The following is a 26,937-nucleotide window of genomic DNA, read 5'->3' as shown; positions in this document are numbered from 1 at the left end:
TTTATCCAACAGTGCGATCTGTAGCATCACCTAGTAAATCAAGATCCGGCGGCGGTGGATCTAGCAAGGCGAAATCAGCTCGAGATACATGCTATTTGTCACTTATCAGCCACGCACCTCATGATCAAATCGATACCTTCCGTTCTTTGTTGTCTATCATTTTGATAACAATCCCTGTCGATATATAGCTAGTTATGCGTGGCTTGTCTTTTTTTTTTTTTTTTTTTTTTTGTCACAGTATGTGTGATCTTGTCTTGTGCGTGTATTGTGTATGTGCCTTGTTCACTCTTCAACTCTGTTTGTCTTGTAAAAAGAAGAAAATGTCTTCTCTTTTACAAAAACATCATTTAATAAAAAAAAATGTTTTGTAAAATAAACTAAAAGAGAGCTAAATATAATTCACTGAACTAATTTTACATATATATAGTCTACTGCATGTATTGAGTCTACAACTATGAGAAACAAAAATATTTTTACCAAAAATGATTATCAACAACGTTGGTTTTTCGTCTCATGCAAGTGTTGGGAAAACTCACCACACAAACTCGCTGAAGCACTTTCTGATGCACTTGTCGTAGTACGTTAAAAGTATGAGTTTGTAGATCTATGGAGAACAGAAGAAGAACACGGAATTATAGAAGATAGACACAAGAATTTGATGCCCAGGGTTCACCTAAACGTGGTTACGTCCCTGGGGCCTGGCAATGAGGCAATTCACTATAATCTCAAGTACAAAGACATAGCACCTCTCTCTCTCTCTCACACAAGCCACAATCGGCTTGCTTGGTCACTTTTGGACCTTTCGGACCTTGCCAAGGTTCTAAGAAAAGAGTACACATGAGCTCCTCTTATATAGTAGGAGTTTATTACATTAACCTAGTTGGATTAGGGCATTCGCCCCTTTCCATAAACCATTAGGAAATATTCCAAAATACTTGCAACTTCCATAACTCCATGAGAAGTAATATTTCCAGGAACCTATCACCTTCAATAAAGTGATATTTCTTTTTCCTAATATGACATCCTTGTCTGGTTTAAGTTATGCGATCTTGTTTGATTTCCATCACCAAATCTTGACGAAGTCCCTGAAGTATTTCGCTGACGTAGTCTCTGAAGTAGTCTCGAATCCCAACAAACTCCACCTTGATGACATCAAACATGATCCACTACTTAGGTTAAGCAAACTCGTGCTTTGCCAGATGAAGTCGATGCTCTCGACCATCCCAAGAAATTTAACAGCTTCCTCAAACTCAGGAACCACCTTGGTTACAATATCAGCAGATCTCTTGAAGTATTTAACTTCTACAACGCTTGCATCACCTTGAGCGATATCCTTGATGAAGTGCACCTTTCTGCTGACATGCTTACCCTTCTCACGATCCACATTGTTCTTTACTGGAAACAATGAACGTTGAGAGTCACACGATATCACCATCGTGTCTTGCTTGAATCCAAGCTCTTACACTAAGCCACTTTTAACCACATTCCTTCTATGACACCTCCTACCAGCGCCACTTCTATGACACATCCAACCAGCGCCATACACTCTGCTTTAGTCGTTGACAGAGTCACTACAGTTTGTAGTCTTGATCTCCAGCTGATTGTATCACCACCAGCCATGTAAACATAATCCGAGATCAACAATCTTTTGTCCAAAACAGGAAGCAAAGATCCGAATCACAAAACCTTCAACTATAAACACTTCATTCTTCTCTGAAGCATAGTCTGATCTTGTGTTCCCGTGAGGTCTCAACTCCCACGCAGTCCAATGAACCATCCCAGGCTTACTCATAAACCTGCTAACCAACCCATATAACAGATCACTCCTTGTACATGGAATATCATCCATTCATCTCTGCTTCATCATCTACTACAGCAGACGCTCTGAAGTGTACACCAGCAGGTGTTGACACACTCCTCTTATGAAGTAGACACACGACGTGATCTTCTCTTCCATCAAGCTGAAATCCTTCTGGTTGCTTCATGTAAATCCATTCTTCAAATACTCCATGAAGAAAGGCCGGTTTACACCAAGTTGCTCAAAGTCAAAGTTCTCTGTAGCAGAAAACCTCACAGATACATGTCTCACGATGGGTGAGAACACATCTTGATAATCAATTCTCTTTCGCTGAGAATATTCCTTTGCAACTTAACCAAGCCTCGAATCCAGGCTTCTCAACATCAGTTGTACCAGACTCCAGTTTAACACATCCACTTGCAGCCAATCGCTTCACGCTTCTCAGGCCTTCTCACAAGCTTCCAGGTTTGGTTCTTATCCAGTGAAGTCATCTCTTCACCCATGATTCATTCCATTGACCAATTTATTTTGCTGCTCATCGCTCCATGATTGTCTCGAGGTTCTTCAGCACATACATATCAGCTACATATAGCATAAAACCTGCTACATCCTTGGATACAGAGTACCGTGCAGGTGGCACTATTCTTCTTTCATACTCTATCCATTCCTAGCCGACATCCTTCAAGACTTTCACCTTGTTCAACATCTGCATCAACAGCTTCGTCAGCTGTTTCGTCAACAGCTCCACCTGAAGTCTCAACTTCCGGTCTGATGCAGTGCGTCACTTGTTCAACATCTACGTCAGCAACTATATCAGCCGTTTGTCAACAGCTCCACCTGAAGTTCAACTTCTGGTCTGACGTAGTGTCCTCATCAATAATATAAAACCGTGGATTACAGTATTATAACCACCCTCCTAAAACAAGGACCACCTAAACCAGTGATTCTTCAACCTTCCAGCAAAAATACTACATACCCATCTTGCACCGCCGTCTGTACCAACGGAACACGCCGCTTAACTCCCTTGGTTAAGAAGACTTTCGACAACAAGACCACATGGTACCATTCGCAAGGTCACCTTGAGGGTAACATCCACACCAGACTTGAAGTTACATTTGGAGATCCACACACAAAGCCGCATGTACATACCTGAGAGCTTTACATGTATCATGTTTCCCAAAACTCTCACAGAACTCCAAAACTCCAATCGTTTTTTTTTATTGATCACCCCTTCTGGGGCAAGAATCTGTAGATTCTTCATACTCATGTGCTTAAGACGTCTATGCCACAAGACTGTCTCATCCATAGATGGTTTCTTTCTGCCACTGCTATATATTCCACCTGATGCAGTTTCTCCATCTAACAGGTACAATGACTGAGACACAGTTCCTTGAAGAGCTAGCTTACCATGCTTGTAAAACTTAGTCTTCCCACGTCCGCCAATATGCCCAAGCTTAATAAACCAAGGTTCCAGAAGATACCAGGTTCCTTCTTAATTCCGGAATATACCTGACATCTATGAGTGTCTTAACCGAGACCTCCATAAGCTTTGTTGATTGTACCAATCCATTGCACCTCCTACCGCGCAATCATACCAAGAAATACTTTCCCTGAAGTCAGCTCTTGAACCATGTGAAAAACAATCCTTCCTACACGACCTGTAGTAAGAACATCCAGAACAAATCACCCACTTATCATGACGCTGCATATCTGTTACCGATAGTGCATCACCCTCTGGACCAGGATCTATCACACCCACTACTTCAGCTTCTTTGTCATACTTCTTCTTTGTAACATAACAGTTATTCCTGGTGTTCCTCTGCTTCCCGCAGAACCAGCAGGTAATTCTAGACCCTGAGCTTGATCTAGAATCGACCCTATCAATCCTCACAAGATCTTTTTCTCAGACTCGCCTCTAGCATAATATCCTTCACCATCATCATGTGAAACCCTAGAGGTTTAAAGATCTTGATCTTTAGACCTTGCAACACCGTCACCTCTTACAACGACAAAACATCCTTGCCGTACTTAAGCGTTTCCTTGAGAGAGCCGAACTGTGAAGGTAGCAGATTCAAACAACAGAATCGTCCTTGCACCTCCTCTGACACAGTTACATTCACGCTTGACAGGTAAGACACCATCTTCCAGAAGCCATTGATCTTCTCATACTCCGAGTATCAACCATCTTGAAGATATATAATATGTGATGCAAGTGAATTATATCCAGTAGAGTCTTGGAAAGAAATAACATCTCCAGCACAGACCATGAAGAAGCCGCTGAAGTACACAACTTGATCTTCCTTAACACATGATCTCCCACACTGAGACTGATCAGATTCATCACCGTCTCTGATCTTCTAAGCCCACCAACCGCTCCCTGTAAACATCCTCGTCTTCATCCTTCTTCATCGCTGAGACAGAAGGTGACCCGGACTCTTCTAATACATCCTTTAGACCAAGGACAGAAAGATGCACAAGCATCCTCTTCTTCCACAACGAGAAGTCTCCCTTCCCATCGAACCGCTCCACCTCAATTCTTACTTTAGTAGACATTGAGAACACCACCTAAGGCTCTGATACCACTTTGTTGGGAAAACTCACCACACAAACTCGCTGAAGCACTTTCTGATGCACTTGTCGTAGTACGTTAGAAAGTATGAGTTTTGTAGATATATGGAGAACAGAAGAAGAACACGGAATTATAGAAGATAGACACAAGAATTTGATGTCCCAGGGTTCACCTAAACGTGGTTACGTCCCTGGGGCCTGGCAATGAGGCAATTCACTATAATCTCAAGTACAAAGACATAGCACCTCTCTCTCTCTCTCACACAAGCCACAAGCCGGCTTGCTTGGTCACTTTTGGACCTTTCGGACCTTGCCAAGGTTTCTAAGAAAAGAGTACACACGAGCTCCTCTTATATAGTAGGAGTTTATTACATTAACCTAGTTGGATTAGGGCATTCGCCCCTTTCCATAAACCTATTAGGAAATATTCCAAAATACTTGCAACTTCCATAACTCCATGAGAAGTAATATTTCCAGGAACCTATCACCTTCAATAAAGTGATATTTCATTTTCCTAATATGACATCCTTGTCTTGGTTTAAGTTATGCGATCTTGTTTGATTTCCATCACCAAATCTTGACGAAGTCCCTGAAGTATTCGCTAACGTAGTCTCTGAAGTAGTCTCGAATCCCAACAGCAAGTAAAAGGAGATTGTTGTACTGATTGAGTCTTGCCTGTGGTTGATCGTTTGCTTTCTGAGAAGGGTTGGTTCTACTTGGTGACGTTGACATCGACTTACCCGTCGAGATATGTTTGATGATGAGGAAGAGAGGTTATAAGTCGAGGATCGTGGTGCAGAGGTCGACTGAAGAGGAGAATCTGATTATTCTTAAGTTCTGGAGATACAAAGATGAGGAGAGTGTGGACAAGGAGACGTCATTCAGTGTCGTTTGTGTCGCAGTTTTCGAGGTCTTTGTCATCGTTTTTTTTTTTTTTTTTTTTTTTGAAACACGTCTTTGTCATCGTTTATGGAGAAACAATGGCAGTGAAATGATCTCAGCAGCTTTCTTTATTGCGAGACCTTGACATGTTGCAAAGTCGTTAACCGCGAATTTTCTAGTATTCAAGTTCTTTTTTGTGAAAACCCGGTTCTGTGATGGTCTAGACATAACCGTGATTTGATTTAGTAAGAAAAGTAGAAGAGTTGGGGCAAAATATCGTATCCTAACCGAGCCAAGTATAAAGTATTACTAATCCGAATTTAACTATAACTGAATAGTAAAAGTTTATATAATTGAAAAAGGAATTCTCTGAATCAAACTCACTTTCTCTCTGTTTCGGTTTTGTGATAGTCTCCTTGAGTGATGCAGATCTCCCTTCACTATCAAATGAGACCTACAAAGCGTTTGAGAATATACACAGTTCTCACAGTCTGTAGTATACCTTTTAATTTTCTTATCTTTCTCGGTAAATAGTTGATTCTTCAATATCTACTGGCATGCATGATGCATTTAAAAGCATCTCCAATTATTGGAGTTTCTCAATTTGAAGTTCTCAACTCAATTAACTCAAATGTAAGCATTTGAAATACTTTAGGTTAGGTTTCCCATAATTTTTAAATATCCTTTTTTTTGTCGAGAAATTTTTAGATATCCAAACTAATAATTTTGAAAACCCTTGTTAGGTATCCTGTAGTTTTAATCATTGTTTCATGAGTTAGTCTAGTTTCAAAGTTCACTTTAGTACCTTGGAGACAAAAATGTTCTTACACTGCAAATTTTAAACTGGAATGATTCAATTAACTTCCAAAGCAAGAAAGGTGAAAAGAGGCCAAGGCCAAGTCTCAGACAAATAAAAAAACTCAAAACAGAGTCAATTTCGGAACCAAAAACAAGAAACAGAAGAACAAAAAAACTGCCTAAAATCCAAGAGAAATGAAAACAAATCCCACCCTGCTGTTGTGTCCTTTTCTCTAGGTCCTATAAGCATTTTTACAGGGTAGGAGGATCAACAGAAAATTGAAAAAAGAAAAAAAAAACTGAAAATTGTGAAGACGAGGGGAAAATGAGAAAACGAAAAGATTGAAAAAAATAACTATGGATTTGAACTTCTAAAGGGTAAAGAAACGGATCTCAGGTACTAAAGCTCCTTCCCTCCATGCTTCAAAGCTCACAGCACTACCTTGTTCTCAAGAGAAAATGTAAACGGGAATGTTATCTTCTGCTCTCTTGTTGCCTCTAATGCTCAAGCCGTGAGCTACATGGACTAACCTAGCAACCATTTGCAACCACACCAACTGGTTTAGCAACTGACCCATTCTCATCAACCTTGGCATCACCGGTAGTTTGAGATTCCTTATCAGCATTTGAGGATTCCTTTTTCTCATCGATTGCAGTCTTCTCCTCACTTACCTATTGATTTAATTCATTAAATGTTAGAGGAAACACTCAAAGTTGTAAAACTATGACTACAAAAGTTTTACAGAATTGTTATTTTGTTCTTGCCTGTTTCTGAGTCTGCTGCTGCTTGGCTTTCTTCTCCAAGATCGTCTTTTGCCTAACCTCGTAGAAGGAGAAGTCATCCAAAATGCAAGTCTTGCTAGTATGCTCCTTGAAAATTTTCACAATCTTCAAACCTTGCTCCAGCTTGACCTATAAAACAATCCCACGAAAGAAACTTTCAACACCAGAAAATAAACAAAATCAAGGCCATAACTTCAGAGAGATGCAAAAGCTTTACAGTTCTATTACCTCTTGTGTATCTCTACTGTTGGTGACAGGCTTGTTCTCGTTGTTCTCGAGGGTGATATGTTTCAGCAAACTGTTTGGAACATCCTTGACAATATGCCACTTGAGAGGGAATGAGCCAGTCCACTTGTCTTGCTGCCAGTACTCCACGTTCGTATTGAAATCAACTGGTCCTGTCATTTCAGCAAGCCCAACAAATTGTCCACTTGCATTGACCTGGAAGGCAAACAAAAATAAGGTTAATATAGCTCAGTATTATCAAACAAAGTGTAAAAAGCACTGCATTTAATTTCGAGATTGTATACACACCGAGAAAAAGAGAAAGATAGGACAGCCGCCAGGCTTCTTCTGAGCATCCTCGTACGCTGCAGCAAGCTTCTTGTTTCCATTTGGTGTGCTAGCCCAAACATTGTACTTGATGCTCTTGTGCACATCATCTTCACTGTAGGACTTGATCACAAAGAACATAGCATTCTCGTAATCCACTGGGAAATCCTCTTTGTTGTAATCTTCTCTGTCAGGAACAATGCATGTGTTCTCCGCCTCCACAGCCTCGGTTACATCCGATTCACCAGTCTGCTCCTTAACCTCTAAACTATCTTCTAAATCACCCTTCTGGTTCTTTGTGCCCTTTGCTCTAGGTCCCCTGTTGAGTTCATTCAAACCATCTCCGTTGTTCTCATTTCCATAGAAGTTACCGTTACCCCTTCCCCAGCTTCTGTATCTGTTATCCGTTGCGTTTACCCATCCTCTTCCGTTTGTTCTTGAATCATACCCAGAAGAACCATAAGCAGATCTCCCCGAGCTACCATAGTTGCTGTATAACTTGTTTGGATACATCCTGTTGTACAACCCCTGAGTTGAACCGTAGCCTGCCATTGCTGCAGCCTGGTGCACACCCTGCACATAGAGGAAACATAAATTGAAGGTCAATAAAACAAAATACATTCGTTAATACCAAAAAAAAAGAGTTAGAAAGAAACCATACAGTGTAACTGGAATTTGAGCGGTAGTTTTGATTCCTGGATGAAGGCACACTGGCCCCCTTCGAATAGGAGGATGTAACTCCACCACCAGTAACAGCTCTCTGCCCATCCGAATACTTAGAGGCGTCGTAAGACGACAGATTACCATAATACGCATCATAGCTATACCTAGGATCCTGATAACCAGTAGCAAAGCCACTTCCAGGACCACCATTACCATAGAAATTGCTCGAGGCATTGTTAATGGCGGTCTGCTGGCTATTCGGTTTCCCTGGAGCAGGTCCATTGCTTCCCTTTGCCCCAACACCAGCAGCAGACCCAACATTCTTGCTTTCTGCAGGTAGAGTCTTCACACCACCACCAGCTTTGTTTGCAGAGAGATCTCCCTGGGTGGCAGGGGTAGTAGCAAAAGGTACAGTGGGGAAAAAGGTAGGATACTGGTACTGCTGAGCACCGTACAACTGCCCGTCTCCGCCAACCTGTGGAGCAGGGCTAGTTGCTGGGGAGTAAGGATACGCAGCATACCCGTATCCAGGATACACAACGGATCCATTCTCTCCATAAACTCCCTGATAATAAAAAAAATATCAAAGCTTTTAAGAAGAGCAGACGTGAAAGAGAATGAAAGGACCTATTCAGTACAGACTTACAGTACTCATTTCCACACCCTCAAGATTAGGGTTGTAGCCAGTGAACTCGCTCCAATCTTGACCACTCGCACCATATCCTGAAAGTTTCATAAAAAGATAAGCATTGGTGACAAGTTGAGTAGGTTTAGGTAGGAAGCTACTACTAGTACCATAGTAATAGGGCTGCTGGTAGGCATTTGGAACATAGCAAACCGAAGGATCCGCGGCGTCACTGGGGAGCAGTGGTGTCAATGATCGGTCATAGGAAGGGACTTGTTGACCATGTACATCCACACCTCCATACTGGTAAACAGCAGCCTGCACACACACACACACAAACAAATCAGCCTGTTAACAAAACAAAAAAGAGTGTAAAGGTAAGACCAAAGCAAGCTTCACACTTCACACACACCTTCTTAGGCTCGGGAATCTCCGAACCTTTGGGTTGTGAATCCAAAGTAAGTTTCTGCAACATATCCGCAGATTCTTAAAACAAAAAAACAATGTGAGTCAAGGAAACAAAGACCAAAACGATTAGAATAGTGAAAAAGCAAACATCTTTCAATCGATTTTCATCAATTGCTCTGCTCAAAGAGAAACCCTAAACCCTAAATCAACGTAAATCTGAAAAAAAAAAAAAACGAAACCAATCACGGCACTGAGAGAGTGAGAGAGAGAAAACGAAAAACTCAAATCGAGATCCAATTTAAGAGAAACAGATCGAGAGACTGTAAGCAAAAAAGGATACGATCAGCAGGTGAAGAAGCAACGGTAGCCATGATTTGACAGATTCGAATTGATAGATTCTTCGCGGGATGCGACCGAGAGAGAGAGGATAGATAGAAACCCTAGATGGAATCAGAGAAACCCAGATCGAATCTAGGGTTTAGGGAGAGGAGAAGGAGGAGAGAGGTGTGGTGAGATGTGTGGACGCAGCCGCCAAGCAAAAGGAGAGAAGGGTTTTTCGAAGAGGTGAGGAGAAAAAAAAAAGGGTTTTTGTGTCTCTGCAACCTTTCGAGTGATTCAAATAGATCCACGAGCGTCCTCTCCTCTTCTTTTTTTCTTTTATCTTTTATTACACTTTAAAAAAAAAAAAAATATTTCTTCCCCTTTAAGTTATTTCCTTTCCTTTTTCGTCATAAAGACTTGACCCCTCTGGTTTTGGTAATTACAGTGATATTTCCCATCCAGAATAAGTTGGTAATCTTTTGGATAGATACAAATCTTAAATATATATTTGACCAGGAAAAAAAATCTTAAATTTATTGAAAATAGAGCCAAAATTGTCAAAATATTACTCCATCTGTATCACTATAAGCAATGTCTAAGGTTTTAGCACATAGATTAAAAAAATACTAATTTTTATAAAATTTACATTGGTTATATACAAATATCATTAAATGAGAATAATTCAACCAATAAAAAAAAACAGCATTTTGTAATTGGTCATAAAATTCAAATGCTATTAAATTCTACATAGAATAGTGAGAACATCAATTATTTTGGAACAAAATAAAATTTTTTAAACACCATTTAATGTGATACAGAGGGAGTATATTATTGGGACTTTCATGTGTCAGTCCTCCAGTCAAAACCTTAGATGTAAAAATAATCTTTTTAGAGGAAGTTACCGTGAACAAAGAAATAAGACATTCACCTTTTAACTCAAAGTTAATGGGCCAACTCTGATGATTTTACAGGCTATCCGAATTGGGCCTGTTTTATTAAGTTATGGCCTATTAGTGGTCTTCTTCTAATGTCGCAACAAACGGAACAATAGATTCAAATTTGGGCCTTTTATCTGACATGGCATAGACTTTTACACTGCCACGTCTTCCTTCCTTGGTTGATTTGGACAGTAACATCAAAACTCAATGTTTCTTCATCACTGCATCTCTTGTTTCAGGTTATGGATACTGAGATAGACCAACCTGGTTCGCTCTTAAAGAGGAGAGGTGGATGAACCAGAGAGTGATGTGTTCATCATATGTTGGGTGTTAGCTCATCATATCTGACGCAAATTCATACTAATCAACCAATATGCACTAACTTAACTTGAAACATATTTCGTATTAGAGAGATCTAGAGAGTCAACAAAGCTTGGATCTTTCTCAAACACAGTATTGTGGCCTAAAGGAAGGCTCTGCCTTAGGAAGGAGATGGTTTATGGCTCCCTTAATAGGTATATCTCTTCCAGTGAAAAGGGCTGCTCTATGTTGATTATAAAAGTAAACCAGTTGTAGTTGAATATGGTCTAAATTTATACATTACATGATCAAGACAACCATATGCTATATAATGCTGAGGAACTTGGGATAACGCATATAACCAATTTAACATTTAAAGCTGTTTGAGTCTGACTAACAATAACAAACCAATTCACTAACTGGTCAAAGAAACAATTGTAATAGAAATCAATTCTTTTCACAATCCTAAAATCATAACAAAATGCTGCCATGTTATATATAGAAACATCATATAACCTCAGGCGAGCAAATGTAGATTCTACTATATGTACTACCTTGATGTATATGGACTCTATAGCCAAGGTCACAAAACCAACATGGATCCATCTCCAGCAAGCTTCTTCACCTCTCGCCATTGCCTTATCTTGATCACAGAATAACGCAAACACAGCTTTGGTCGCCATCATATCTTATATCATCTTCTTTACTGCAAATAAAATGAGGAATCAGACAAATGCCAATCTAACTAACTCTCAAGCCAAACATAGTGAAACTGATTAAAAGATTCAATCTTTCATATCAAAGACTAACCTAGACTCGAACTCACGGATCTCAGCAAGTTCTTTCCCCATCAAATCCACCCACTGTACCTTCTTCTTCTTCTGCTTCTCCCTTGGTGAATCCAAAGCCGCCTTCTTGAGACTGCTTTTCAAGATCTCACCTTGCTCTTCTTTTTCTTGTTTCTCCTCTACAGCACAAGCTTCTTCCTTGTCCTCTGTAGCATGATCAACACATTCTGCGGCATGTGCATCAACATAATGATCATCATCATCATCATCGTTGTCATCAACAACAACCGTGGTAGTAGACACTTGAGGAGGCGTGTTCTCCTCCAATTTAAGCGAGCCTGATGCCGTGTAGATGTGAGGAGAAGGCTTACAGAAGCAGAGGAAAGAAGGGCACTGGATCTTACACAGCAAAACCCTCATCAAAACATATGTTGGGTCTTTGAAAACACCCAATCACATCAACCAATTAGACAAGACCTCTTTTGTCCTTTTTTTTTTCCAAGGTGCAAACTTTATGTGCCCAGATTGGAAAGCAGAAAACAGATTTTGATTTCTGAAAACAAAAACAGAGTAAAAGGGTTTCCAAGGAAGAGTTATATAACCACCACCATACATAGATAATATATTATATCCAAAGACTATAGATTAAGCGTTGATCAGATGAGGAAAGAGACAAAAGTATAAGTAATTGGAAAAGAATAGATTCCAGTTGAGATAACAATCAGACATGAGAAAAAGCAGAAGAATTCGAAAAAAGGAATTTACTTTTTACTTGATTTGAGTGGTTAATAAGAATTTCAAACCCTTTTGTTCTTCTCACTCACTCGCATCAGAAGAAGAATATAAAAAAGGTAGTCCTCGAATTTGCTTTTTGCAATGTGCCTCTTAAAGGTTCAAGTCTTTTTTAAACTTATAAACAACTCTTCCCTTCCTAAATCTCTGTCTTGGATAACAATATTTTTATGTCTATATATTCTAGAATACAAATAATAACTAACTTTTTGGTGGTTGAAAAGGAATGTAAACTGTATATACATTTAAAAGAAAAAATATTTATGTTTTTATCATATTTGTGTTTTTTTTGTAATTATATTTATGCAGAATATCTTTTTTAAATGATTAGTAAAAAATTTTAATAATTGTACTAGATTTTGACCCGCGCTTTGAAAGCGCGAAACTATTTTTTGTTGATAATTTGTTAACCCGTCTCTTTGTTTACTTATATGTTTAGACAAAATCATTTGTATATCGGTTTAGTTCCATTTTTTTGGTTTTATTCTAATTTGGTTTTGTTTTCAATTTCTCGGTTCAAGAGCCAGAAGAACCATTTGGTTATTTATGAGTTTGGTTTTGTTATTTTGGTTTTTGGTTTTTTCGGATAAAAATGTTAGGAAGCCGACAAAATATTGAGGTCAATTCTGGTTCGATTCCGTTTTTAGGATTATTTTCAATAATTTGGGTATGGCTAATAACTTTATAAATAATTAGTATGCTCATTGTAAATGTTACAAATTTTGATATTGTTAATTAATAGAATGAACCGAGAAATATTTTTATTTTTTTAATAATTATATAGGGGTGGGCGTTTGGATACTATTCAGGTTCATTTTAGATCTATTCAGATTTTGAGATTTCATGGTTAAATATTTTAGTCCACTTTAAATATTTATAAATTTTAATTTGGGTTTGGTTCAGATTTTTATGGATGTGGTTATGACTTGGATAACCCACTTATAATAATTTGAAATTTATTATATATTTTAAAATTTCAAAATATAAAAATAATATATTAGATATAAATTTGAATAATATATGTCAAAACATATAAGTTTAACATATAAATTGGTTTGTTTTGAATATTTGGACATAGAAACAATAAATATTTAAATTATATAGTATTTTGAGTATTATTTATCTACATGAAATACATAATCTATAATAATGTGTGCTCAGTATCATAAATATATTTGTAATGTCACGTACATAAGATTTTTTTATAGTTTCTTGTTTAATATTTTATTGGCATACTTTAACTAAATTTGCTAGAATAAAAATATTTTAAAATTCCGTTGGAACTAATATAGATATATATGGCCGACATTTATGGATATAATTAATCCTAAAATGACTAAAGAAATCTTGATGGAATCTAACAATACTAATATATTATTTCTTTTTTAAATGATTAAAATAGTTATCAATTAATAGATAATGGCAGTCTTATGTAATTATATATGCAAAGTTTAAAGAGATTTCAAAAAAAAAACTGTTGTTTTAATTGTATTGATTAAAATAATTGGACTAAACTTATAATAAGTCATGTTCCTAATATTAATTATATACTAGATTTTGACCCGCCCTTAAAAGGGCGGGTATATGTTTTGTTTTGTAATTTTTTTAGAAATTTAAGTTTTATATTTGTAGTTTTAGTTATTTTTTGTACTTTCTAATGTATAATATTTTTAATATAATTAATAAAAAATTTAATCTATTCTATTAATTTAGCATCATGATTCATGACCAATTGATAAAAAGTTAGATCCAACAACTTTTTATTTATATTACCTACTTAAAAAATAAATCATATATTTTATAACAGTAGCCACCTTTATTAATCAATACATATCTCCTATCCAGAATTCTCGGACCCATTTCTTTCTAATACAACCGGGTTGTGTTTTTCCTTTTGTCAATATTCAACCCTTTTTCTGCTTAATTCAGCCCAAATGCTATTCAATAATTTCAACCTATTTTTCGAATTTCGACCTTTTAATTGATGAATATAACATGTTACTTCATGTAATAAATTTATACAGTTACATTATTGACATAGTATAATGATGTTTTGAGTATTCTTTATAGTATCAGGTAATGCGTATAAAATGTTTATTATATTATATCCGTTTATATTTGTTAATAAATAACAATAAAACATTTATTGTAGTTTCACTATCCGACCTTTTAAAGACGGATCATAATTTTAGTAATTATATTAAAATAGTTGGATCACACCTATATTAATAGGTCATGTTCCTGTTGTAATAATATAGATTTAACTAATTATTAATTTTAATATTATTTTATTTTTATTATAGTATATCGTAACTCTAAATTGTTATAGAAAATGTTTAAATTATATTTTTAATTTAAAATAAAATATAAATAATTTAAATTTTAAAAGTTTTACTAAACTTTTAAACATTACTTTTTAATATTGATATATTTTAATCTATTTTATTAAATTAGAAAAATGACCAATTGATATAGGTTTGTTCCACCTATTTTAATAAAGTTAAAACCTTTTACTAATCATTTAAAAAAATTTACACAAAGATGATTACAAAGAAAAACACAAATATGAATAAAAATACAAATATAAAAATTAAATTTCTATCACAAATGTAAAACAAAAAGTATATCCGTTCTTTGAAAAGCGGGTCAGAATCTAAATTTTATATAATATTCTATAGTCAAAAAATATATACGCCCTTTAAATTAAATTACTTACATAGTTGATCATGGTTAATCTAATAACTCAATGACCCAAAAGTAATCAAATTCAACATCTAAACTGTGTTTAAAAACATTAATTAAACCATAGTTCCTTTCCATTAATTTGTATAGTGAAAATAATATTTATTAAAGTATAGTATCAATATTATTGTTTTAAAATGATATAATTTTTATTTATTGGACTTCGTAAGGTAGTTGACAGTTTGTAGTATGGAAAGTAGTGAATCGGTAATATTTTGAAATTAATGGGTGGCTTTATAAAATGTACATACATCTTAGAAATAGTTACAGAATTATTTTGTTAGTAAGAATATTTACTGGAAGTGAATTTATCTGATGGATCAGAGAAAATAAAAAATATTCACCTAATATTTATAACCATGTATTACGTAAGGATCCGAAAATCTTGGAACAAAAGTGGAAGTTAAAAAGCTATTTCATTAAAGTGGTTACATTTATCTACATAATTGTTTAGATGCATTATATTTTAAGTTGGACATAACCCCATATCAATTGGACATGTTGAAGAATTAATAGTATTGATATATCAATTAAAATTATAATAGGTCATGTTTCTAATTTAATTATATATATATATATTTGCTATATTTAATTAAAATTTTCTATCGTCTTTAGATATAGTTAATTGTATTTTTAAATTCATATAAGGGTATGCATTATCCATGTATTTTCTATTTTTTATAATCTTGATGATAAATAATTTAACAGAATTTTACCCAAAAGGAAATTCACAGAAGTTTCTGATCATACACTCAACAACCTTAAGTCTGAATTTCCATTATTTATTCAAAATATATAAGAAATAATAATTCAATAAACCATATTTTGAATGCGATTGTGATGTGGTATGTCGACACAACTTTTCGAACTCCATGAAGGGACAAAGGTCAGTGGAAAACTATCAACATGAGCTTAACTAACTCAGCTATCTGATATTCTATGTGCTCCCATACTTTTATCAAGAAGAATAGATTATACATATAGCTATTATTTTGATGGTTAAAATGAATCTTAAATCTAAAATATAACGAACTGTATATATCTAATAGAGGCAAATCATTAAGTAATAATATTTTATTCTTATGAGAATTTAAAATTGTTATCATAATTTTCTATTTTTTAGTTTGATACTAAATATATATAGTTGTTATAATTTCTCAATAGTTTTCTGATTAGTATTCAAAATTTTATTCTGATGTAAATGTGGTGAGGGTAAATATAATTGTTCTCAATAGTTTTTTATTTATTTAGTATTCAAAATCTTATTTCTGATATAAATGTGATGAGGGTATTAGTACAAATCAGTGTATTGTAAAATTTGGTTGCAAAACATTAGATTATGCAATAAAATATATGTATATTGTAATTCTTAATATATATTTATATTGGATACTAAATGATTAATGCTAATGGAATAAGTCATTCCATGTGAAGCAAGTACTTATAAAAAAAAGATTTGTTATAGTTGACATATCCAGATATGATCTAAATTATATATCTATATGATGTCTCCATGTAGGTCTACCAAATTTAGCAAATTACTTATATATGTATATTCATATACCTAGGTGTGTAGATATGCATATAATGCGTGTGCCACTATAGAGAATAATGATGCGACATATGATGCTTCTGAGTTCTGACATTAGATCTCGAGATCAATCAAACTCGAAAGCCATTCAACTTGTCCCACACATGAGAGTTAGATTTGCTTTTTATTGAATAGGCTTCAGTCAATTTATAACTGGTCGGATACATTCCATAAGTAACCTCATCAAGCTCTAAAGATAAAACCCAAAAGCATTATTAGCCCCCTCCAGAAAACAATTGATCCTTTGTATAATAATCCATGCTTAGCTTGTCCTTTTTTCAACAAAAATATATGAAGTATATCTTAGAGACTTAGACTAGTTTATTTGGACAATATTCGAATCAATTAATGGAAAGTAATGATTAAAAGTTCATTTTGTTTTTAGCTTTGTCCCTAACCTAAACAACAGGAGATCATCTTTTGTCGACACAGAATCATTTAGAAAAATCAGCTAATTAAAATCTAAGAGAGAAGAAAGGGTGAAGCTTCTTACACTTACAAAAAAAAACTGAATTGAATGTGTTTTCTCCTGTACCTCAACATGTGTCTAATACATACATTAACATGCTTGGTAAGCATCATCTATTACATTGCTATTGAGAAATTACCAATGACATTCACTGGTGTGAAGTTAATGAGAAGAAGCTAGAGCCAACATAATGGTTCTACACTTGTGACAAAAGTTGCATCAACCAGCTACCGTGGGATAATCTTGGACGAGCGACCATCAATAGCATGATGAAACTTTTTCTTGTGCATGCATTATTGTAAACTTTTTCTTACACAATAATGCTAAAGCTGCTGTGGATAGGTGTAAACAAGTGAGTTGGGCTTTCAATTTATGGGCTTCAAAATCTTTTGAACGGCTTCAATATTGGGCTTCTTTTTCCTTAAATATCTAAACTTTATAAGTCCGTTTTAAAATGAATTTGGAAAAAAATGATAGGTCAAAATCTCCTAAATAGATACGTCTTTAGTTTTATTATTATCTTTTTTTTTTTAAGTTTAGTTTTATTATCTAAATCTATATTCTATTAAAACATAAATATGAATTATTGACAAATGAATTTAAATTTTAAAGTATTTATTTGTTTAAAGTCATTTACGTTTGAATGAACCTATTTTAATTAACCTTTATTAACTAGTTTGAGAACAAAAAGACGGTTTTGAGCTATCTGAAAGCATTTTTCATGTTTTAATATTTTCGTGAAAGATTTTGGACAGTTTTATACAAATAACTATTTCAATATTATAATTCAGAAAAACATGAAATTTTTAGCTATTCCTTTTCCTCATTGTAAAAGACCTCAACTCTCCATAAGTTGAAGAAATTTAAAAGTAACCGATATCACAAAACTTCAATATTAAAAAGAAAAATATCAACTACGAAAAGTCAAAAGGTAAACTATTTGCAGAGAGTCATGGTTCTTCATTGTTGTGTTCATATCCTTTTGGTATAGCTTTTTAGTTGGTGTGATTTTTTGAGGTTAGACTAATTAAAATCTCAAAAGGCTGTTCAGTAGGGGGAGGGAAGTGTGTTCAAGGTCTGTAACAATTGTACTTTCAACTTTCGTTTAATTCATAGATGACAAAAAAACTACTAGCAGAGAAAGTTCGTTTGCAACTCAAAGAAGGAAATAAGATTAACTTGTTTGGCTTTGGTGTTCAGCAGCGTAGCAATAATGATTAGGGAAAATTGTCTTTTAAATCACGAACTTTCAAATTTGGTTGAAAAAAAGCCTGAACTTTCTCTTGGACCATTTAAAGCATCAATTTAATTTGACTAGCCATTTTAAACATCAATTTAGTTTGACTAAACCAAATTAAGCACGACGTTAACTCGGATAACAGAATGATTAAACAGAGTTAAATGTCGTCTCTAATCTCCGTTAAGTCCAAAACGACGTCGTTTAAAAATCTTTTAAAAATATGCATTTGAGTGGAATCGAACCCGTGACAATAGACACACACATGTAAGGCTCAAACCACTAGACCACTTAAATATTTTTTAACATGATTGACTAGTAATAGTTAGTATTGTGAAACCTCCAAATCATCTTATTCAACCCTAAATCCCTAATTAATTTTATAAATATTAAAAATTGTAAATAAATTATTAACTATTCAAAAATTTGTGAACATTACTAAAAATATTAAACTTATAATAATTATTAACTTAACTATAATATTAAGTTTTATTTACAAGTATTATTAAAAATACTACTTATAATAAAAATCATTTTGTTTTATTAGTAATTAAAAATCATCTAGTAATTAAAATTATAATTAACAATCATTTGGTATACTATTAATTAAAAATTATAATTAATTATTATTATAAATCAGACAAGTTATTATTAACTATAATTGTTTATTATAATTTTTAATAATACTAAAAGATTATATTTTTAAAAATCATAATTTAAAATCATTTTGTATTATTATTAGTTAAAAAATATAATTAAAAATCATTTAGTTATTTATACTCACAAAATTTCAAATAACTAATAAGCTATTTACAAGTTTTAATATTTATAAAATCATTTAGGGATTTAGAGTGGAAGAAGATGATTTGGAGGTTTCACGATAATAGGTATTATTAGTCAATAAAGTTCAAAAAGTGCAAGTAGTCTAGTGGTTTGCGCGTTACATGTGTGTGTCTTTGGTAACAGGTTCGATCCACCCAGATGCGATTTTTTAAAAGATTTCTAAACGACGTCGTTTTGAACTTAACGGAGATTAGAGACGGCATTTAACTCTGTTTAATCATTCTGTTATCCGAGTTAACGTCGTGCTTAATTTGGTTTAGTCAAACTAAATTAATGTTTAAAATGGCTAGTCAAATTAAATTGGTGCTTTAAATGGTCCAAGGGAAAGTTCAGGCTTTTATTCAACCAAATTTGAAAGTTCGTGAATCGGTTGCATATCAGATCATTAAAAAAATAAAGAAAGAAAAATAAAACTAAGCATGGAAGAAAGTAGATTAACTAAGAGTAAACATCATAGCAACAGCATCATGTCTAAGAGGCTTGCTGAATCAGTTTTGTTTTTATATAACACGAATAAGAAAATCTGTCTCTTCTGTTATTTGAAAGCTGAATGTGCTGAGTTATTAGATGGGGGCACAAACAAATTTCTCACTGTATTTAAATTTTTGATGGGGGCACTTCATATATTTATACCAAATACTAAAAGAAAATAAAAATTCAGTTGGGGGTACATGCCCCGTACGTTAACCTTTGCATCCGCCCCTGGGATGTACTCAATTAGTTTACAACTCCGTATCTCTGTTCAAAACCTCTTTGTTGGAAGCAGGATTCAAGTGGTTTATGAATATGTCCGCTTGTTCATCATTCTCTTGGTTAATATATATATTATATAGTCTTGTTCTAACAGAAAAAAAAATAGAGGACTAATTGTTATTTTTAGGATTTCCACATTCTTAAAAAGCATATCATATGTGATAATGGGAATTAATTTTTGATTGATTTTGTTTGGATTGTTTGTTTCCCCAAGAATAATCCATATATATAGAGACTAATTAAATATGACATATGTATATAAATATAAAAGATCGTTCCTCATAGAAAATAAAATCTAGAAAATCAACACTCATTTTTGGGGTAAAAATCAACACTCATGAAACGGTGAAAGTATAAGTCTGTATAGTTTTCATGAAAACTAAATTTTGTTCACAGTTACAAAAAAAAAAAAAAAATTTTGTTCATAAGAAAAAAAGATAAATAACAACTCATGTTGGTTTGGAACTGAGAAAGAATCAACAATTTTAGTTTCATTGGTTGGGGCCACATTCTAGTGAAATCTCATGCTTATAATGATGCATGTTTGGTATTCAAGCTTTCCGGCTAGTTTTCTTTATTGTATAACGAAAACAAATACTGTTTTAATAAGGGAAATCAGCCAAAAAAACACTGAACTTTGCAGGAATTGCCAACAGAAACCTGTAGGGAAATCGGCCAATTCCTACATCAACAAGGGTCCGCGGTCCCGATCAGTACATCAACTCTACACCTGTGCTAAAACATACATCAACCCTTATTTTTTTCAAATTTCATACATAAACTCAAATTTTTAGGTTATTTCATACATTGACCAGCTTACCGTTAGTCAAATTATAACGGAGCCTGATGTGGATTTAACGGGTGATTATGTGGATTTACAGGTTTATTACGTGGATATTAGGATTAAAATTAGACCAAGTTTAACACTGAACGGCGTCGTTTTGTGCTCTAATAAACGACGTCGTTTTTTTTTTTTTCAGAGACAAAGCTCATCTTTCTCGTTTACGTCGCGATAGCCAGAGAAGAACAAAACTTTGAGAAACAGAGAGAGGAAGATACGAGACTTTGTAGGAGACTCGTAAATTGACTTCTTCCTCTTCTGCGGGTTCTTCTTCCGACCTTTCTCCTTAGGTCTTGGCGGTGGTTCAACCTTAGAACCCGGAGCATCCTTCCAGAACTTCATTCCTTCAACTGGAGTGATTGAATCACTGTATTGCTTCTTCCACAAACTGGTCAAGTAACAATCTGCCACAAAATCCTCAGAACGAAGCTTTTTATCTTTAATCACCTTTAGAGCATGGCGACACGGAATCCCAGTGAGGTCCCATCTTCTGCAGCTACATGTTCGCTTCTCCATATTGACAGTGTAAGAAATGCCAATCTCCTCTACTTCTGAAACACCATTAGGACCAGGTGTCCTTTTCTTACACCATTTGCGTCTTTCTTCCTCTTCAGCGATAGTGTTTGCAACCTTCTCACTATATTTCTTCCTGTACTTCAGCAACTTCTTCTTCCTCACCTCAATTCTAACCATTGTTTGTCTCCTCATGGTCTCGAGCATTTGCACTAAAGGGAGACCACGAGCTTTCTTCAGACCGCTGTTGTAAGACTCTGAGAAATTGTTGAGTCCATCTTCGCAAGAAGAAGTAGTGCTGAAGAATGCACGAGTACACGTTGTAGGATCTCTCACCATCAAGTCATCATATATCTGAGAGTCAAATGCTTTAAGCTCCTTAAGTGAGGCTTTATAATCACCCTCGTTGAAGCTATTTACTACTGCCCAATACAGATTTTTAAACTTAGGCTTGTTGGGATGTAGCTTCTTAACGTTTCCGTAGACGTGTCTAGCGCACATACGATGCTCTATGTGAGGAAGCTCGTCCTCAACAGCCTTTATAAGACCCTGAAAGTAAAGAAAACAGTAAGAATATGACTTTAAAAAATCCCAAAAAAAATTAAGAAACTTACCTTTTGTTTGTCAGAGATAAGTGTGAACCCTTGGCCACTTTGGAGATTTAAATCATGCTTCACCCGTTGAATGAACCACTTCCAATTGTCGGTGTCCTCAACTTGAACAATGCCCCACGCAACGGGATATATTTGGTTGTTTGCGTCTCGTCCCACAGCTGCAAGGAGTTGTCCTTTTGAAGTGGATTTCATAAAGCACCCATCAATCCCAAAAATGGGTCGACAGTAAGCTCTCCATATTGTCTTTAGAGCTTTAAAACACACATAAAACTTGTCGAAGATCTCAACACCATCTTCTCTAATGATTGTTGCAACATCACAAGTAGAACCAGGGTTTGTTCTGTAAAAAAAAAAACAGAACCAATAAGAAACAGAACCAATAAGTGAGAGAAAAACTCAATTAAAATTAGAAAAAAAAATTTAAAACGAAACTTACTTTAGGATATGCTCTTTGTAGTCTTTTATCCTTGCAAATTGTTCATCAAACTCATCACTGATCATATTCAGTGCTCTCTTTCGGGCCTTTCTAGCGATATCATGTGTCACCGTCAAGTTGTATTTGTCTTCAATGATTTCTTGGATGTGTCTTGGCGCTAGTGCATTGTCGTGTCTGATCTCATTTAGCAGAAGCTTAGCAATCACATGATCAGTCAACAATTTGCAGTACCCGTCTTTGGTGCAAGTGTGCTCTTCTTGAAATGACTTCACCATGTACTGCTGCACTGATTTCTCAAAAGAACAGTAGATTCTCCAAGTACAAGGAACCTCACCCACTACAGCACACTTTGCTTCGGAAATTTGATCTCCCCATCTTGTGTATTTCACATTCCAGCCTCCCTTCAATGCATACTCTAACACAGCTTCCTTGAACTCGTTTATGCTTTCAAAAACCATCATAATTTTCAACTCTCCACTTCCTCTCTGCCATCTTTCATAAGTGATGTCGCCTTCTTCATCATCTGAGCCTGGAGGTGTATCTCTGTGAGCTTCGTTGTACTCTTCTTCATCAACAAAATCTGCAACTATTTCATCTACAAGCTCATCCCGCGGGTCAGGTACATTATCATCTCGGGAATCATTCCTCTCTATTCCCGAATCAGCATCATCAAGCGGAGCTGTTTCAACATCATGTGCTTCTGATTGAGCATCTTGCGCAGCAGCTGATTCACTCTCTTCAGCCTCATTGTTAACGTCCTCATGCTCAAGATAGATCTCTAGTGTCTTCACATATTGTGCAGCCTCACACATCTTTTGGAAGTTTAAACCACCATCAAACAACACCTTCAAATCTGAGAATTCTTCGAAAGGAAACTTGTACCACACTCGCTGCCCATACATATCAACAAACCCTGCCGAGATTATCCCACCAAAAAGACACTGAGGAGTGGTTTCAAGATGATGAACTTTTCCACCAACATAGCTTAGAATTCCTTCTAAATTTTCAAACTTCCCGTCGTAGTATATCATAAACGTGATATCATTATCCCCACTGAAAAAAAATTACAAAGCATCAGTTAAAGAAAAAAAAATTGATAATATATTCATTGACACATTTCATCGAACACCTTGTGTCCACTCGAGTTTCTTCTTCTACTGTCTAACAAATCCACAATTTACATGTACCCATCATACAATTAACCTATTACAACACGAGAATACTCTTCTGTCACCCCTAATCGATTTATTTTACAAAACAGAAACCCATTAATTTTCTCAAATAATAGGTTTGAACTTACCTCATTCCAACAATTCTCTCTTATATGTGCTTTCAGCTCTTCTGAGTCGTCTTTCTAACCCCTAGCTTTGCAATTCTTTTTCCCAATTTCGTTTCTCCCTTTCTCTCTTTCTCTCAGACTCTGTTTTTTTTTCTTTCTGTCGCGACTTCAACGACAAAGATAGTTTTGTCTCTCAATTACCAAAACGACACTGTTTAATTAAAGATCAATATGACGTCGTTTTGCTTAAACTGTGTATTATTATCCACGTAATAAACCTGTAAATCCACATAATCACCCGTTAAATCCACATCAGGCTCCGTTATAATTTGACTAACGGTAAGCTGGTCAATGTATGAAATAACCTAAAAATTGAGTTTATGTATGAAATTTGAAAAAAATAAGGGTTGATGTATGTTTTAGCACAGGTGTAGAGTTGATGTACTGATCGGGACCGCGGATCCTTGTTGATGTAGGAATTGGCCGATTTCCCGAAACCTGTACACTTGTCTGACCAATAAAAGTCTGAACTTTTGTTGACTTATTTAGATTATTAAGAAACTTACGATTGACTGGCCAAATTAGCACACCGTTAAACGAGAGTTAAAACAGCGTTAACCCAACGTTAACTGTTGACGTTAAGTGAAACGACGTCGTTTCGTTTTATTTGATTTGAAAATAAAAAAAAGGTAGACTCCGAGGTTCGAACACAGGTTGTTTGGATCAAATGGCAAGGTATTTTACCACTAAGCTAGTGGCACATTCAATGTATGAACAAACACGTTTGCTTTTATTTGGTATTGATTTTGAATATAAAAATTCTCTAAAAATTTAAAAAGTCTTTAAAATTCCAAAATTTTGAAAAATAAAGATTTTTTTATAAAATTAATTTTGAAATTGAAATTAAAAATAAAATTTATTTTTACTTTTAAAAATCAAAAATCTTCCAAATTTTACATTTTTAAAAACAAATTCCAAAAAAAGAAAATTTCATTTAAGATTAAAAAAATGAAAAAAATAAAAAAAATTGAAAAATAACAAAAAAAAATTATAAAGAAATTTGAATCTGAAATAATCAGAATCTATAAAAATAATTTTTTTAATTTTTTTATTTTTTTATAAAAATGCCAAAAAGAAAATTTTCATTTTTCAAATTATTAAAAGAAATTTGAAAAAAATAAAATAATTCGAAAACAAATTCAAAAAAAAGTGATAAAAATTTTCAAATCTGAAAACATATAATAAGAAACTATAAAAAAAACACTAATAATAATAATAATAAAATTATTTTTTATAGTTTCTGATTATATGTTTTCCGATTTGAAATATTTTAACTTTTTGGAATTTTTTTCGATTTTTTTTCAATTTTTTTATAATCCGAAAAATGAAATATTTCTTTTTGGAATTAATTTTTCAGTTTTTAGAAATTTTAAAGATCTTTTTAAGTTTTAGATAATTTTTTATATTCAATCAGTACCAAATATAACTAAATGTGTTAATAGTTTCAATGATTGAGCCACTAGCCTAGTGGTAAAGTACCTTGTCATTTGGTCCAAACAACCTGGGTTCAAACCCAACCCAATGGTCGACTTGATTTTATTTTGAAATCATGTAAAACGACGTCGTTTCATCTTATTTCAAAACGACGTCGTTTCACCTAACACCAACATTTAACGATGTCATTTTTTCTGTTAAATTTGCTGACGGCGTGCTAAATTGGCAAGTCAACGAAAACATTGTTAATTAATTCTAAAGTCAATGAAAAGTTTGTGTTTTGTTTGACCAGCCCATATGTTCAGGTTTCTTTTGGCAATTCCCGCAAAGTTCAGTATTTTTTTGGTCGATTTCCCGTTTTAATAATGATTTAAAACAAAATAAATGGCCGACATTAGAAGACATTAAACTAGTGTGAAGAAAAAAAAGATCTTATGATCTTAGGAAAGGGGGTGGTTGGTCATTTTCATAGTTTGATATGATATGAAACTATGAACGTTGGGGAAACGCATTATCATTAGTTTCAACGGAACTCTAAAGGCTAAAACGGCTAAATGGTCATTTAGTTACGCAATCACCTTTAGAGTTTTCTATCTGACATTACAAAATTGTCAAAGAACAAAAAGAAGATTATAACTAATTAAGTTAAGTCCCAATCCTTGAGTTCTTGAATTTCATCTAAACCTACATTATTTTGAGTGTTCACACGATATCTTTAGATTCACGAATCATGAGTCGACAATAAGGATACGTAATCTTGATTAAACATATTTTTTTTCAGAACAAGCCAATTGTTTAACGTGGTGATCATACATAATTATACAAGTTATACATTATAATCTAAAGCTCGATACATTGAATAAGAAAGGATAGAAGTCATAAAACTGGACAAAGCATATTATATATTTTTCGAACATAGAGTTTACCATTTGTACTAAACCATGTTGTAAAAAAGAATCACATCTGAACCAAGATGAATGCCAAAGACATCTTCTAGAATCTAAATCCTTAAAATAAAATATCTCCACGAAGTTCAATACAATTTACGTATGTTGAAAGCAACATTTTTTTCTAACCTACCGTATGAATTAGAAGAAGATGTTCACTATAACCAAAATAATGATATAAATTATATAGTATAATACCGTATGAATTAGAATATGAAACTTTAGTAATGAATGAGTGGTGAGGCTGTAAAGAAAGAACAGAGTGGTTAAGAAAACAACAATATAGTTTGGGCGAAGAGACAGCCAATCTCTGCCAGCTGTTCAAACACTTTGGACAACATGTTTTGTTTCTTTCTTATTCACGAACAATACCCAATTTATATTCACATTTACAAAATTACATTTCAAAATATTTATATGCGACCTTGCCCAGCTAAGTGCTTCCTTTACTAAAAAAAAAAAAGGTAAACTATTTTTATAGAGCTGTCTCTATGAACCAACATTCCCACTGTTGGCTTATAAATACCTTTTCAAAACCAGAAGGCCACCACAAACTCAACACCGCACCACAAGCAAAACCACACAAATAATATTTTGACTAAATTTCTTCCAAGTGCAAAAGAGGAGGGATGGAGTCAATGAAGATGAAGCTTATGGTGGTGTTGACGGTGGCTATTGTGGCTTTCTCAGCCGTAGGAAATGTGGCGGCTCAGACAACAGAGTCTCCAGCTCCAAGTCCTACTTCCGATGCTGCTGCTATGTTCGTCCCAGCATTGTTTGCATCTGTTGCTGCTTTGGCATCTGGGTTTCTCTTCTAAACCAATCTCTACATACCATATAGAGTTATTGTTTGCTACTTCTTTTCTCTTTTCTTCTGTTTATTTTGTTATCGCATGAGCTTTTTGTTATTGTTTCTAATATTTGGACTACTATATATTATATATTTTTAATTTAAACTTCGG

The 26,937-nt window shown here is 34.4% G+C and overlaps 4 protein-coding genes across 5 annotated transcripts; 1 reads left to right on the top strand and 3 right to left on the bottom strand.

Moving 5' to 3' along the window:
- Positions 1 to 6,084: 6,084 nt before the first annotated feature.
- LOC108812740 (YTH domain-containing protein ECT2) lies at positions 6,085 to 9,686 on the bottom strand. Its single transcript, XM_018585086.2, has 9 exons — positions 9,418 to 9,686; positions 9,082 to 9,155; positions 8,840 to 8,987; positions 8,691 to 8,767; positions 8,043 to 8,609; positions 7,364 to 7,954; positions 7,058 to 7,270; positions 6,812 to 6,958; positions 6,085 to 6,718 (listed from the first exon to the last, which is right to left on the bottom strand). The coding sequence occupies exons 1-9, from the start codon at positions 9,446 to 9,448 to the stop codon at positions 6,578 to 6,580; spliced, it is 1,989 nt and encodes a 662-aa protein (XP_018440588.1). The 5' UTR covers positions 9,449 to 9,686; the 3' UTR covers positions 6,085 to 6,577.
- A 1,293-nt stretch (positions 9,687 to 10,979) lies between these two features.
- LOC108837491 (uncharacterized) lies at positions 10,980 to 12,330 on the bottom strand. 2 transcript variants are annotated; one of them, XM_018610530.2, is made up of 3 exons: positions 12,190 to 12,330; positions 11,447 to 11,977; positions 10,980 to 11,342 (listed from the first exon to the last, which is right to left on the bottom strand). In XM_018610530.2, exons 2-3 carry the CDS (start codon positions 11,842 to 11,844, stop codon positions 11,285 to 11,287), a joined length of 456 nt encoding a protein of 151 aa, XP_018466032.1. In that variant the 5' UTR covers positions 11,845 to 11,977; positions 12,190 to 12,330; the 3' UTR covers positions 10,980 to 11,284. The 2 variants fall into 2 exon arrangements, with proteins under 2 accessions (XP_018466032.1, XP_056852816.1); XM_056996836.1 differs by having other exon boundaries at positions 11,447 to 12,296.
- Positions 12,331 to 20,286: 7,956 nt separating this feature from the next.
- LOC130502020 (uncharacterized) lies at positions 20,287 to 23,691 on the bottom strand. The gene is made up of 4 exons (XM_056996835.1): positions 23,556 to 23,691; positions 22,256 to 23,308; positions 21,820 to 22,159; positions 20,287 to 21,754 (listed from the first exon to the last, which is right to left on the bottom strand). The coding sequence occupies exons 1-4, from the start codon at positions 23,558 to 23,560 to the stop codon at positions 20,828 to 20,830; spliced, it is 2,325 nt and encodes a 774-aa protein (XP_056852815.1). The 5' UTR covers positions 23,561 to 23,691; the 3' UTR covers positions 20,287 to 20,827.
- Positions 23,692 to 26,604: 2,913 nt separating this feature from the next.
- Positions 26,605 to 26,931, top strand: LOC108805884 (arabinogalactan protein 12). The gene has a single exon (XM_018577871.2). The coding sequence runs from the start codon at positions 26,605 to 26,607 to the stop codon at positions 26,791 to 26,793; it is 189 nt and encodes a 62-aa protein (XP_018433373.1). The 3' UTR covers positions 26,794 to 26,931.
- Positions 26,932 to 26,937: the final 6 nt, after the last annotated feature.

This window comes from Raphanus sativus, unplaced genomic scaffold, assembly GCF_000801105.2.
Source record: "Raphanus sativus cultivar WK10039 unplaced genomic scaffold, ASM80110v3 Scaffold0385, whole genome shotgun sequence".
NCBI lineage: Eukaryota > Viridiplantae > Streptophyta > Magnoliopsida > Brassicales > Brassicaceae > Raphanus > Raphanus sativus.
The sequence above is the reverse complement of the archived record's forward strand: the minus strand, read 5'-3'. Positions and strand labels throughout refer to the sequence as shown.